The sequence below is a fragment of the Macaca mulatta genome, chromosome 7 (assembly GCF_049350105.2).
Source record: "Macaca mulatta isolate MMU2019108-1 chromosome 7, T2T-MMU8v2.0, whole genome shotgun sequence".
In the NCBI taxonomy this organism is placed as follows: domain Eukaryota; kingdom Metazoa; phylum Chordata; class Mammalia; order Primates; family Cercopithecidae; genus Macaca; species Macaca mulatta.
Genome location: NC_133412.1, coordinates 34561658 through 34576333, shown reverse-complemented (window position 1 = coordinate 34576333; position 14676 = coordinate 34561658). Strand labels below are relative to the sequence as shown.

At 38.8% G+C, this 14676-nt stretch overlaps 1 protein-coding gene across 16 annotated transcripts in view; it reads right to left on the bottom strand.

Annotated features, from left to right (window-relative positions):
* The window catches only part of TCF12 (transcription factor 12), a 375360-nt gene that overhangs the window by 17120 nt on the left and 343564 nt on the right, over positions 1 to 14676 (bottom strand). For 11 of the 16 annotated variants that reach the window (XM_077939464.1, XM_077939466.1, XM_028850968.2 and 8 more), the window contains 3 exons: positions 12287 to 12401; positions 11225 to 11387; positions 1242 to 1474 (listed from right to left, as the gene is read on the bottom strand). In XM_077939464.1, the coding sequence (XP_077795590.1) occupies positions 1242 to 1474; positions 11225 to 11387; positions 12287 to 12401 (511 nt within the window). The remainder of the gene's footprint in view (positions 1 to 1241; positions 1475 to 11224; positions 11388 to 12286; positions 12402 to 14676) is intronic. The other 5 variants (XM_077939465.1, XM_077939468.1, XM_015142317.3 and 2 more) reach the window with 1 other exon arrangement.

Below are 14676 nucleotides of genomic sequence, written 5' to 3'. Positions count from 1 at the left end.
TTATGGATATCCCAAGGGAGTCTATAACTCTTTGAAGATTAGGTTTCATTAACATTTATACTCCACAGATATTTCAAGGACCTTGGGAGAAGAGGAGCAAGTATCCATTTTTAACGTTAGGTTGATTATACACAAAATGATCTATCCCTCATTCTTATTCATTAAATATATTGGAGGGAAGTGGATGAATTAACTACTACTGTATATATTTCTGCAAGTTTGTTTAAGTTCTCTAACTCTGGTTTTCCTAAGAAAGAGTACCCGTTCTGCAATCTATGCTGAGGCTCCATGGCTGTAGTTTTCAAGCATCTGCCCACCCTATTCTTTTTTGAACCTTCTTCACACAAAATCAAAAGAATTCCTCTCAGAGAGACTAGTGGTCAGATCTGGAACCTAGGGCCACATCTATGAATTCCTTGCAAAAAGGCTTAGGATATTTTAAGACAATATGTAAGTATATGGAGAAACTCAAGCTTGATGGTAAAACCTCTTAAAGACAAGAAGTTTCTATTATTTGATAACCCAGGATCTAGGACATAGCTGGCTGGAACACAGGAGGTATGCAATAAATACACATTGAACAAATGAAGTTTCAAAGGTTCTTCAAGGCTGCAACAAACTTCCTGAAAAATGAAAGTGAGTCAGCAGTGGGTGAGCTGTTTTGCCCTTAAGGACACACAGGCATGCCAATGTATGTTAGCCCAAAAAGTTTTTGGTGTTCCTGGTCTGGGGTCAACAAAGAAGCCCTGAGACCTTATTTATATGGGTGTAAAGGTATCTGGCAAAGGCAGAAGGGACCATGACAAGGCATCCTATTAACCACCAGGGCATGGTAGATACTCTAAAGTAGAGCAGGCAAGAAAATGAATACAGAGAAGTAGGAAACACATAAAGAGCAGGGAGGAGGGCAGGTCCAGGCAGGTAAATTTGATGGTTGAGAGATCAGAAGCAACCAGAGCAAAGGGACACAAAGCACTACTGCTGAGCAGCAGGTAGAGGCTGTTTGTTCTCTGCTTTGTTTCACAGAATTACTCTCTAATGGTCGAGAACACTGAGCCCACAGATACTGGGTAATACAGTGAGACAGAGGTGAGAATACAAGAAAAACGACCCTGATGATACAGTAGCAGAAGTACTGGGAGAAATAACAAACAACTTCCCCAAGCAGAAGAGCAACTATAAACAGAAATGTCTGCCCATCTGAAGCAGAACAGTTATACATCTCGGCTAAACCTACTTACCTCTGACTTGCTGTTCTAGACTAAGGATGACTGCCACAGCTTGATGAAGAATAAGGAGTTTTGTTTGGGGTTTTTCACTCTTCAAGTGAAGTTGACACATTCGGCCAAGCTCTTTGAATGCTTCATTAATATCCCGCACGCGTAAGCGTTCTCTGGCATTGTTAGCCATCCGCCTCTCCTTCTCCCTTTCTATCTTCTGTTCAGGATTCAAATCCTCATCTTCATTAGTACTGCTAGAAAATAAAGTAACGACAAAGTCTATTAGGTTCCCTATAAAGTAAGATATGCTGATTGTGCACAACTATAAAGTGTAAAGATGGATATGAAAACTACCTATAAATTTTGTAAACAGTTGTAATAGGTGCAGTTAACATGACTGTATATTCCTTTCCAATTTTTCTTCAATGCACATATGCAGTCATATAGTTGAAATATACCACATACACACACTCTGAAGTGCATTTTTCATTGCACATTATAGCATAAAGATTTCTCCAGAAACTCTTCATAAATATAAGATCAACAATTACATAATATACCAGCACCTTGCTACACAAAATGTGATCCACAAATCAGCAGCATCAGTATTACTGGGAGCTTATTAAAAATACTGGAGTAGAATCTCTCAGGTTCTACTCCCATCTTACTGAATTAGAAGCTGCATTTTAACATGTTCCCCAGATGACTGATACACACATTACAGTTTGAAAGCCCTCCTAGTACATGAATGTATAATTTACTTAGCTTATGCTCTTAAATATACTCTGGCGGTTACCTGGTAAGAAGAAAGAAGGAAAGCTTAAGATACAGATTGAGAGAAGTATCTCAGAAAATGGCTATTTTTTGTTCTAGAGATAGATTATCATCAGTGGTGATGATTATAAAACACGGGAGAAAAGACACAATTTTTTGAAGGGCAAATTGGCAAAATGAATCCAGAGCCTTAATGTTTATTACCTCTTGATCAGCAATTCCAACTTTGGAAATTCATCCTAAGGATATAATTAGAGATGCACATAGAAATTTATGTAAAAGGAGATGATCACAGAATTATTTACATTAGAAACATATTGGGATCTAATAATAGGAAATAGGTTAAATAAATCATAGTACATTCAGACAATGCACCGTTATGTAGTTTCTAAAATCAAGCTGCAGATTATGCTAAGTAAAAAAAGCCAGTCATGAAAGATCACATACATACTCTACAATTCCATTTACGTGAACTTCTAGAAAAGACAAAACTATGGTAACAGAAAGCAGATCAATGGCTGCCAAGGACCATGGGATTGAGGAAAGGGACTCACTACCAAGGGGAATAAGGACATTTTTTGAGGTGGTGAAAATATTCAACATTATGAATATGGTGGCTGTTATATAACTTTTACACTTGTCAAAATGACAAAATATACACATTTTAACATACATACAGACTGTATATTTAAAATTAGTGAATTTTATTATTACATGTGTATTAAGCCTCAATAAAGCTGATCCAAAACAAAAACACAACACTTTAAAAAAATACATTGTTGAGGTGGGTCACTTCCAAGATGGCCGAATAAGAAGAGCTCTGGTCTACAGCTCCCAGCAAGATTGATGCAGAAGACGGGTGATTTCTGCATTTCCAACTGAGGTACCTGGTTCATCTCATTGCGAATGGCTGGACAGTGGGTGCAGCCCATGGAGGGTGAGCTGAAGCAGGGCGGGGCATCGCCTCACCCAGGAAGCGCAAGGAGTTGGGGGATTACCCTTTCCTAGCCAAGGGAAGCCATGAGTGACTGTACCTGGAGCAGCAGTACACTCCTGCCCAAATACTGCGCTTTTCCCATGGTCTTTGCAACGAGCAGACCAGGAGATTCCCTCCCGTGCCTGGCACAGTGGGTCCCAGGCCCATGGATCCTTGCTTGTTGCTAGCACAGCAGTCTGAGATTGACCTGGGATGCTTAAGTTTGGCCGGAGAAAGGGCATCTGCCATGCTGAGGCTTGAGTAGGCAGTTCTATGCTCACAGTGTAAACAAAGTGGCAGGGAAGCTCGAACTGGGTGGAGCTCACTGCAGCCCAGCAAGGCCTACTGCCTCTCTAGATTCCACCTGTGGGGCAGGGCGTATCTGAACAAAAAGCAGCAGACAGCTTCTCCAGACTTAAACAGCCCTGCCTGACAGCTTTGAAGAGAACAGTGGTTCTCCCAGCATGGCATTCGAGCTCCGATAATGGACAGATTGCCTCCTCAAGTGGGTCCCTGACCCCCATGTAGCCTGACTGGGAGACACCTCCCAGGAGGGACCGAAAGACACCTCACACAGGCGGGTGCCCCTGTGGGACGAAACTTTCAGAGAAAGGATCAGGCAGTAATATTTGCTGTTCTGCAGCCTCTGCTGGTGATACCCAGGCAAACAGGGTCTGCAGTGGACCTCCAGCAAACTCCCTACAGACCTGCAGCTAAGGGGCTGGTCTGTCAGAAGGAAAACTAACAAACAGAAAGGAATAGCATCAACATCAACGAAAAGGACATCCACACCAAAACCCCATTTGTAGGTCACCAACATCAAAAACCAAAGGCAGATAAAACCTTATCTTTGTGGGGTTTTATCTACCCAGCCAGAGCAGAAAGGTTGAAAATTCCAAAAGCCAGAACGCTGTTTCTCCTCCAAAGGGACACAACTCTTCATCAACAAGGGAGCAAAACTGGATGGAGAATGAGTCTGACAAGGTGACAGAAGCAGACTTCAGAAGGTCAGTGACAACAAACTTTTCCAGGCTAAAGCAGCATGTTCTAACCCACTGTAAGGAAGCAAAAAACTTTGAAAAAAGGCTAGACGAATGGCTAAATAGAATAACCAGTGTAGAGAGGACCTTAAATGACCTGATGGAGCTGAAAACCACAGTACGAGAACTTCGTGAAGCATACACAAGCTTCAATAGCTGATTTGATCAAGCAGATGAAAGGATATCAGTGATTGAAGATCAAATTAATGAAATAAAGCGAGAAGACAAGATTAGAGAAAAAAGAGTGAAAACAAATGAACAAAGCCTCCAAGAAATATGGGACTACGTTAAAAGACCAAATCTACGTTTGATTGATGTACCTGAAAGTGATGGGGAGAATGGAACCAAGTTAGAAAACACTCTTCAGGATATTATCCAGGAGAACTTCCCCAACCTAGCAAGGCAGGCCAACATTCAAATTCAGGAAATACGGAGACCACCACAAAGATACTCCTCAAGAAGAGCAACTCCAAGACACATAATTGTCAGATTCACCAAGGTTGAAATGAAGGAAAAAATGTTAAGGGCAGCCAGAGAGCAAGGTCAGATTACCCACAAAGGGAAGCCCATCAGACTAACAGCGGATCTCTCAGCAGAAACCCTACAGGCCAGAAGAGAGTGGGGACCAATATTCAACATTCTTAAAGAAAAGAATTTTCAACCCAGAATTTCATATCCAGCCAAACTAAGCTTCATAAGTGAAGGAGAAATAAAATCCTTTACAGACAAGCAAATGCTGAGAGATTTTGTCACCACCAGGCCTGCCTTACAAGAGCTCCTGAAGGAAGCACTAAACATGGAAAGAAACGACTGGTACCAGCCACTGCAAAAATGTGCCAAATTGTAAAGACCATTGACGCTATGAAGAAACTGCATCAATTAATGGGCAAAATAACCAGTAGTATCATAATGACAGGATCAAATTAACACATAGCAATATTAACCTTAAATGTAAATGGGCTAAATGCCCCAATTAAAAGACAGAGACTGACAAATTGGACAGAGTCAAGACCCATCAATGTGCTGTACTCAGGAGACCCACGTCACGTGCAAAGACACACACAGGCTCAAAATAAAGGGATGGAGGAAGATCGACCAAGCAAACAGAACAAAAAAAAAAAAAAAAAAAAAGCAAGCAGGGGTTGCAATCCTGGTCTCTGATAAAACAGACTTTCAACCAACAAAGATAAAAAGAGACAAAGAAAGCCATTACATAATGGTAAAGGGATCAATGCAACAAGAAGAGCTAACTATCCTAAATATATACACACCCAATACAGGAGCACCCAGATTCATAAAGAAAGTTCTTACAGACCTACAAAGAGACTTACACTCCCACACAATAATAACGTGAGACTTTAACACCCCACTGTCAATATTAGATCAACGACACAGAAAATTAACAAGGATATCCAGGACTTGAACTCAGCTCTGGACCAAGTGGACTTAACAGTCATCTACAGAACTCTCCACCCCAAATCAACAGAATATACATTCTTCTCAGCACTACATCGCACTTATTCTAAAATTGACCACATAATTGGAAGTAAAACACTCCTCAGCAAATGTAAAAGAATAGAAATCACAACAAACTGTCTCTCAGACCACAGTGAAATCAAATTAGAACTTATCGGGGGGAAAAAAAAAGTAAACAGTGGTTAATTCTGAATAGTGGGGTTTCTTGTGATTTCTGTGTATACTTTTCTGTATTTTCTAAATTTCTGTAATGAAAATAGACTACATAATCAGAAAAAAAATATGAGGGAGATGCTCTGTAACAGCTTATAGAAAGTTCTATTTATGATTCAGATATAAATTACTGACCATGGCTTCTCAGAACCTTGAAATAATGTGCAAAAATATCAGACATTTTTACCTCTTCTTTAATACCCTGAGTATTCTAATAAAAGAACAAGTACACAGGCCAGGCATGGTGGCTCATGCTTGTAACCTAAGTGGTTTGGGAAGCTGAGGCGGGCATGGGGGAACTACCTGAGTCCAGCAGTTTGAGGTTATTGTCCACTGTACTCTAGCCTGGGTGACAAACAGAGACCCTGTCTCTAAAAAGTATGTAATATCTTACCTACTAATCACTAAGAATTATATAAATGCATTCTTTTGACAAAAGAAAATCATGGTTCTTTGACTTCAAAAGGGCTTTTTTAAAGATCAATGAGCCCAATGGTGTCCACAGATAGCCACTCACTGGAATCTCCAGGAGCACTTAAAAAACACAGCTTTCCAGATCTCACTACCAGGGATGCTAGACTCACTAATTTAGTGAGTTTGGGTTGGGGCCTAGGCACCTGTATTTCTAAAATGTTCCAGGGTCTGTGCAGCAGGGCTGAGAACCACTTCAAGACCTAGGATCACATAGCTAATTGGTGGCAGTATAATGATGAGATGTCAGGTCAGTGCTCCATGGAAGCAAGCCTACACCATACACTTAAAATTACCACCATAACATTACCACTGTAACAGTAGATACAGCATCGTTATTGAGTGCTTACTGCGTGCTATACAGTGTGCAAAGGGTTTTACATGCATCATTTTCAGGTTATTCCTACAAGAATCCTGTAACAGAAAGTCTGTTTTTAGAGAAGAAGAAACTGAGCTCAAAGACTTGCCCAAAGTCACTTGGCAAGTATGTAATGGAACCAGAATTCAAACCCTTATTTTGTCCAAGGGTCATGTTATTAACCTATTCATTATTATGGACTATTACTAACCTATTACGCTGCCTCCTAATTTCTGATGACCTATAATATGGGTCAGCAAACTGATCTATGAGCTGGTCATCCGTATTTGTAAGTAAAATTTTATTGGAACAGCGATACCCATTTGACTTTGGCTACTTTTGTGCTATGATGGCAGAGGTGAGTAGCTGTGACAGAGACTGTATGTCCAATAAAGCCTAAAATAGTCACTATTTGGGCCTTTATAAAGAAAGTTTGCTGATTCCTGATCTATAAGATGATGAATACAGAGGAAAGATGTAAATTGTTTCCCTTAAAATTCTATTTGAATGAAAACTATGTAAGAGTTAAGATGCCTCCATAGAGTGGTCTCTGAATTCCTTGACACAGTTTTTCCTTCCTTATGCCCCTGATAGTTGAGTACAATGCATATTAAAGTAACAACATTAACATCATAAGATTTCCTTTTTCCCAAGATAAATGTTTAGGTGTTGAAAACAGTGAGAACGTCAAAAGAGCAAAAGGACCCGTTTTAAGTACGTGAATGACAGAAAGGACCATTCTGCTTCTTTTAGTTTTATCTACTATCCTCATTGCACCATAATTCACCACAAAGAACGATGTTTTAAATCTGTATAACATATATACATATCATTGATAAATGAGTATGTATGCCAAGAAATAGAGTGTACCACAAATATACTAAATGATCTAACTTTTAAATTTTCATCAAAAAAAGTATTTTTTTTTAGAGACAGCATTTCTGTGTGAGCCAGGCTAGAGCGCAGTGGCATGATCACGGCTCACTACAGCCTCAAACTTCTGAACTCAAGCAATCTTCCTGCCTTACCCTCCCAAGTAGCTGGGACTACGGGCGTTTGCCACCATGCCCCGCTGGTTTTTATAACTTTTTGTAGAGACAGAATCTAGCTATGTAGCCCAGGCTGGTCTTGAACTTCTGGTCTCAAGTGATCCTCCTGCCTTAGCCACCCAAAGTGCTGGGATTATAGGCATGAGCCACTGTGCCTGGCCTAACTCATCTAATTTTAATGTAGAACTGGAAGAAAAATTTGAAGGAAAAATCTGGAAATCACTTGAAACTAATGTACTATGTGTCTGTATTCACACTTCAAAGCAAGGTCAAGTCCATTTTCTAGAAAACTCCATGACATCATTCTGTCTACAATACTTCCTTTTTCATACTTTTCTCAAATTACTATTTAAATGTTTGTTAAAAACAAACATTTTTTGAGAAGGACCGATGGTAAATATTCTCAGCTTTGGTGGGCCATATAGTCTCTGTGGCAACTATTCTAGTCTGGCAATGCAGTATGAAAACAGTCACAGACAATGGGTAAATGAATGGGGCATGGTGGTGTTCTAATAAAACTTTATAAAAACAGGCAGCACCCGGGCGCAGTGGCTCACACCTGTAATCCCAGCACTTTGGGAGGACGAGGTGAGCAGATCACTGGAGGCTAGGAGTTTGAAACCAGCCTGGAAAATATGGTGAAACCCTGTCTCTACTAAAAATACAAAAATTAGCCAGGCATGGCGCCTGCCTGTTATCCCAGCCACTTGGGAGGCTGAGGCTGCAGTGAGCCAAGATCACACCATGGCATTCCAGCCTGGGTGACAGCGAGACCCTGTCTTAAAATACACATGTGCACGCGCACACACACACACACACACACACACACACACACAAATAAAATAATAAAAACAAAAATAGGCAGTGAGCTGGGTAGGCCCATGGGCCATAATTTGTAGACCCCTTGTTTAATTAAATCAGTCTTACCATATATTTAGCCCTTATATTAATATACAGTTATGAGCCCATAATAACATTCTGGTCAATGAAGGACTACATATATGACAGTGGTCTTATTATATTGGAGCTAAAAAATGTCTACTATCTAGTAATGTAGCTGTGGTAAGGCTGCAGCACATTAGTCATGTAATACATTGTTTGTACAGGTGCTGATATAAACAAACATACTGTGCTGCCAGTTGTATAAAAGCATGCAATGAAGTACAGTACACACTACAGCAAGTCCTCAATGTCATTGATCAGTTCTTGGAAACTGCAACTTCATGCAAAATGACATACAATAAAACCAGTTTTATCATAGGTTAATTGATATAAATAAGAGGTAAGTTCCTAGAGTACATTTCTGGTGATGAAATACCACCAAACTTCTAAATAAAGACCAAAATACACTTCTAATATTAAACAATGAAATAAATGTGAACTATTCATACATTTAAGAAAGACTCACAAAAATAAGTAAGATTATTATTTACCCAATTATTCCAGTTCAGGGTCAGTGGGAGGCTGGAGCCTAGCCCAGCAGCTCAGGGAGCAAGGCAGAAACTACCCTGGACAGGATGCCATTTCATTGCAGGGCACACTCTCACACACACCCACACTCTCTCATACTGGGACAATTTAGACACATTAATCAACCTAATGCACATTTTCGGGGTGAAGGAAGAAACTGGAGTACTCAGAGAAAACCCACATGAGGAGACGTGGGACGAATGTGCAAACTCTACAATGAAAGAGGCTCCAGCTAGGAATCAATTTTTTTTCTCATCATTTCACAAAATGATGTTTTTTGAGGACCTGCTGTACTTGATAATAATAACTAGTTATGTTATTGGTTTATTTATACTATACTATACTATACTATACTTTTTATCATTAGGGTATACTTCTAACTTAAAAAAAAAGTTGGCTGGGTGCGGTGGCCCACGTCTGTAATCCCAGCACTTTGGGAGGCCAAGGCAAGCAGATCACTGGAGGTCAGGAGTTCGAGACCAGCCTGGCCAACGTGGCGAAATTCCATCTCTACTAAAAATACAAAAATTCACCGGGCGTGGTGGCAGGCACCTGTAGTACTCTGGAGGCTGAGGCAAGAGAACTGCTTGAACCCGCGAGGCGGAGGCTGCAGTGAGCTGAGATTGTGCCACTGCACTCCAGCCTGGGTGACAAGAGCGAGACTCCATCTCAAAAAAACAACAAAAAAAGAAAAGGTTAACTGTAAGACCTGAGGGCAGGTCCTTTAGGAGGTATTCCAGAAGAGGGCTTTGTTACCAGAGGAGATGACAGCTTCCTGCATGTTACTGCCTGTGAAGATGTTCAGTGGGACAAGATGTGGAGGTGGAAGACAGTGATATTAATGATCTTGACCTTGTGGAGGCCTAGGCTAACATGTGTGTTTGTGTCTTAGTTTTTAACAAAAAAGTTTGAAAAGTAAAAAAAAAAATTTAAATAGAAAAAAGCTTACAAAGGCCGGGTACGGTCGCTCATGCCTGTAATCCCCGCATTTTGGGAGGCTGAGGTAGGCAGATCACTTGTGGTCAGGAGTTCCAGACTTGCCTGGCCAACATGGTGAAACCCCATCTCTACTAAAACTACAAAAATTAGCCTGGAGTGGTGAGGGGTACCTGTAATCCCAGCTACTTGGGAGGCTGAGGCAGGAGAATCATTTGAACCCAGGAGGCGGGGGTTGCAGTGATCTGAGATGATGCCACTGCATTCCAGCCTGGGTGACAGAGCAAGACTCCATCTCAAAACAAAAAAAAAACAAAAAAACAAAAAAAGCTTACAAAAGAACTTAAAGAAAATATTTTTGTATAGCTATATAATGTGTTTGTGTTTTAAGCTATCACTACAAGAGTCAAAAAGTTAAAAATAATGTAAAAGTTTTTAAAGTAAAAGACAAACAGTAAGCTAAGGTTAATTTACTATCGAAGAGAAATATGTTTTAATAAATGAAATATAGCCTAAATGTACAGTGTCTGTAAAGTCTACAATAGTGTACAGAAATGTCCTAGGCCTTCACATTCACTCACCACCTGCTCATTGAATCACCCAGAGCAATTTCGAGTCCTGCAAGCTCTATTCAAGATAAGTGCCCTATACAGGTGTACCATTTTTTATCTTTTATTTTTACTGTGCCTTTTAGGTGTTTAGATACATAAATTCTTACCATTGTGTTACAATTGCCTATAGCACTCAGTTCAGTAACATGGTATACAGGTACACAGCCTAGGAACAGGTTAGGTTTGTGAAAGTATACTGTATGTTTGCACAATGATGAAATTGCCTAGCAATGCATTTCTTAGAATATATCCCGTTGTTAAGTGACACCTGACCATATTCAAATACTAATTGATAAAATCTAAATGTCCGTAACACACAATTTAACTTCTTTTAGCTATTTTACCTTCTACTTGTCTAACAGACTAAGCAACTTGAGCGAAGAGATATAATTATATTTTATATATAGTCCCTCAAATGGTGTAGTATGAAGGAAAACATAATTTTGAAATCAAACCTTCACATACTTCTCTTTTATAGGGATGATATGGTGATTGAGACAACATACACAAAAATCCTAACACGATATCTAGAACATAGCTGGCAGTTAATAAATGCATGACACCCAACTTCTCAAGTATTTTTACCTACGGAAAATGAGTAAAATTTAAAACCTGGATGCTAACAAATACCTTGTTCTGCCTCTAGATGAAACCTTGATGTCTTTTTGGGAGGATTCATCATCAGACTTCATGTCATCTGATGAAGGAGGTTCATGAAGGTTTTCATCCTTTTCTTTGTTTTCAGTCTTGATTTCTGTTGTAACAACAGTTCCAGACTGACTCTGCAAGCCACCTAACAAAGAGGCAAAGGAAAGATAAAAGACGAGACGCATTTATGAATTAGAGCTAAGACAATAAAAAGCTTTCTAGCTGGTGAATATCCTTAGCAGTTACAGGGTTAGGATGGAGGTTTGAAGATGTAGGAAAGTATACTATTTAGAGCTGAAAAGAATATGTCCACATCCTTGTGCTTTTTAACAGCATTTATATTTAAAAGAACAAGTCTGACCCCTATGACCAGTCTAATGCTCACTTTCAGGCACTATTTAACAAAAGAACAAGGATGAGAAACAATGGATTTTAGAAACTAACTTCTAAGATGCTGCAGAGGTAAAGGACATAAGCTTAACATCTTCCTGGATACACAGTAAAATAGGCATCACGGTTAAATGTAACTGGGAGAACTTTATTTTGGTGATCTTATTTGCACTTTTAAGTGCTCTATCTTCACACTTATTTGTCAGCTCTATTGGAGCAGTGATCAAGTTTGTTTTTTATCGAAACTGTATGTCTCTTCAATCAAACGATAATCTCTAAAACAACAGCTTCCATCATTCAGAGCTCTCAGTATAGTCAGAAATATCTGTCACTGCCTCTAGGGACCATGAAGACACATTCATGAGGGAAAATGTCTGAGGAAGAGGGACATGACAGAACAGGAAGAGGTAAAAGATAACTGGTAAATACTGAACAATAGTCTATACGTGGATCTATTCACCAATAAGTATCTGTAATTGTCAACCTAGGTGGGCCAGTTGGAACCCTAAATATCTGCTCTCCACAGTACTATCTGGAATTCCCTCACCTAAATGACTTTTGATTCACAGATGTCAATCCAGCTGTGAGAAAGGTGAGAGTGTTTCAAATGATCTCTCTGTCTGCATTAAATCTGAAAACCAACAATACAGTTACCTCTATAATTTTCTTGTGTTTTATGGTTCAGGTCTGTGCTTGAAGTAGTGACTGTACTAGACAGGACTGAATGATTGCCATTGAGACTGACAGAGTCTTCCCGATGAGTTCCAACCTAAAGTTAAAGAAAATCCACAAAAACCCAAAAATAAAAAAATGATCAAGATAGTTCAGGGGCAATAACTGTCCAAATTATTCTACTTGGTTTAATAGAGAAAACAGTATCACTCATCTGATTTCAGCAACTTTTTCTGGATGTCATTACTCTGGTTTTTGGGGAGAATTTCAAAATATTAATACTTCACAGTAGTACTGCTTTTAAATCAAAAGAACACATACCGTTTTTTAAAAATGAAACTTCTAATTTGTAAATTTTAAATCCCACAGAGGGTGTTTGTGAGAAACAAATGAGCTGATAAAGCATTCTATAAGTCACAATGCACTACACATCATAGGGTCTATTAATAATCCTATATAATCAGTCGGAAAATCTATTTCATATAATACCTAAATACATTAAAGTATGCATGAACTGGCATTGAACAAAATACTTCTACATTCCAAGCAATAGTAGTATTTATCTAAGTTTGCCCCTCTATCATATATAGTATCTTATTTTTTCTCTGTCTCCCTTCAAAATTTTTGAAAGAGCAACAAAAGCAATACAAAATTAAAAGAATTTAGGCCGGGCGCGGTGGCTCACACCTGTAATCCCAGTACTTTGAGAGGCAGAGGCAGGCGGATCACAAGGTTAGGAAATCAAGACCATCCTAGCTAACATGGTGAAACCTTATCTCTACTAAAAATACAAAAAATTAGCTGCGCATGGTAGCAGGTGCCTGTAGTCTCAGCTACTTGGGAGGCTGAGGCAGGAGGATGGTGTGAACCCGGGAGGCGGAGCTTGCAGTGAGCAAGATCGCGCCACTGAACTCCAGCCTGGGCAACAGAGCAAGACTGTCTCAAAAACAAAACAAAACGAACAAACAAAAAAACAAACAACAACAACAACAACAACAACAAAAGAACTAAACAAAAGTTGTGCATTGCTAGGCAGCAAAATTGGCATGTATTTTTATTTTCAGCTTTAATCAAACTTATATAAGTCACAGTTAACCTGAAATAGAAAAGCTAAAGCATGCAAACACCATCAAACAGTCAGCTATTGCAATATTAATATACATAGAAAAACTTGTTACAGATGAAGTTTTTATTAGAATAGTAGCAGACGTGTCAACTAGAAGATTAAGTTTTTAATTAAATAGGTTTATTGCCTGGAGTTATACATGAGAACCACTGTTTTTCAATAAATCCTTCAATCCTAGTAAACTGCCAAGCTTTGAATCCCTCTTGAGTAATTAATATAGCTTTTATCTTCCATGACTTTGTATGATTTTACCCTAAGAGGAACAAATACCCCTATGTGAGTTTATCCTTTGGTTTTTCTGTGAGCTAAACAAAAGGAACCAAAGCAAAATTTTAGGTAATACAGGTCATTTGGTAGTAGATCTAATTAGAATAGATTCGTTCTTCCACCACACTTTCTAAGAAATGTTTGTGTTTTACACTTATTCTCATCTTTATTTTTAAGAAGCCCATTTAGTGGATTTTAAAATTTAATTCAATAGTTACTTTTAAAACGATTTTAGGATTGGTCATTGCTGAGCACTATTTGTGTCACTACTCCCTTAGGTAATAATCATGCATCCATTACACCCTTTTCCTAAACCACACAATTTCACCATGTATTGGAATCACAAAATCTTAAAGCTGGGAAGGGACCACAGAAACTATGGCAGACTTCCATCCCACTTCCCACTTTCAGAAAGTTTCAGTATTTAGTTGTTCCCCTAAAAAACTTGAGAAGAATCTGAAGTACTCAACCTAACAATCAGTAAAGAAATGGACTGTGAAAATTGTATTTAAGAGAGCAAATTATTTTTAAAATGTTTCAAGAAATTCTGTTTCAAGGGTATCATGGTCTTGTTTATTCTTAACGAACGAGGGTGCTTTCTTACTATGAAGTACTCAGTGATCTAAGAGGAAAGGAAGTTCAAAATCCCATTTTATAAAAATAGATATGGGCAAACACAATATATGGCTGCAAATTCTTTGGAACCTTGGAAGATAAGGCCTACTCTAAAGATTAAATACATCTAGGAGAATTTTGATGGGCTGGGGAAATAATTGTAAGTTAAAGTAAAAGCTGAGGTGTATTTGTATTTATAATAATGTGGACTTGAAACTTCGATGATCCCTGGCAATATGTGCTAATTCTGTTTTTACATAACATTTTGAACTATCACACCAAGTAATTTAAAAGGAAATAGCCTTCTAAAATTTAAATTTTAAACATATGTATACTTAGTGTATGTTACACGTGAAACATTTTA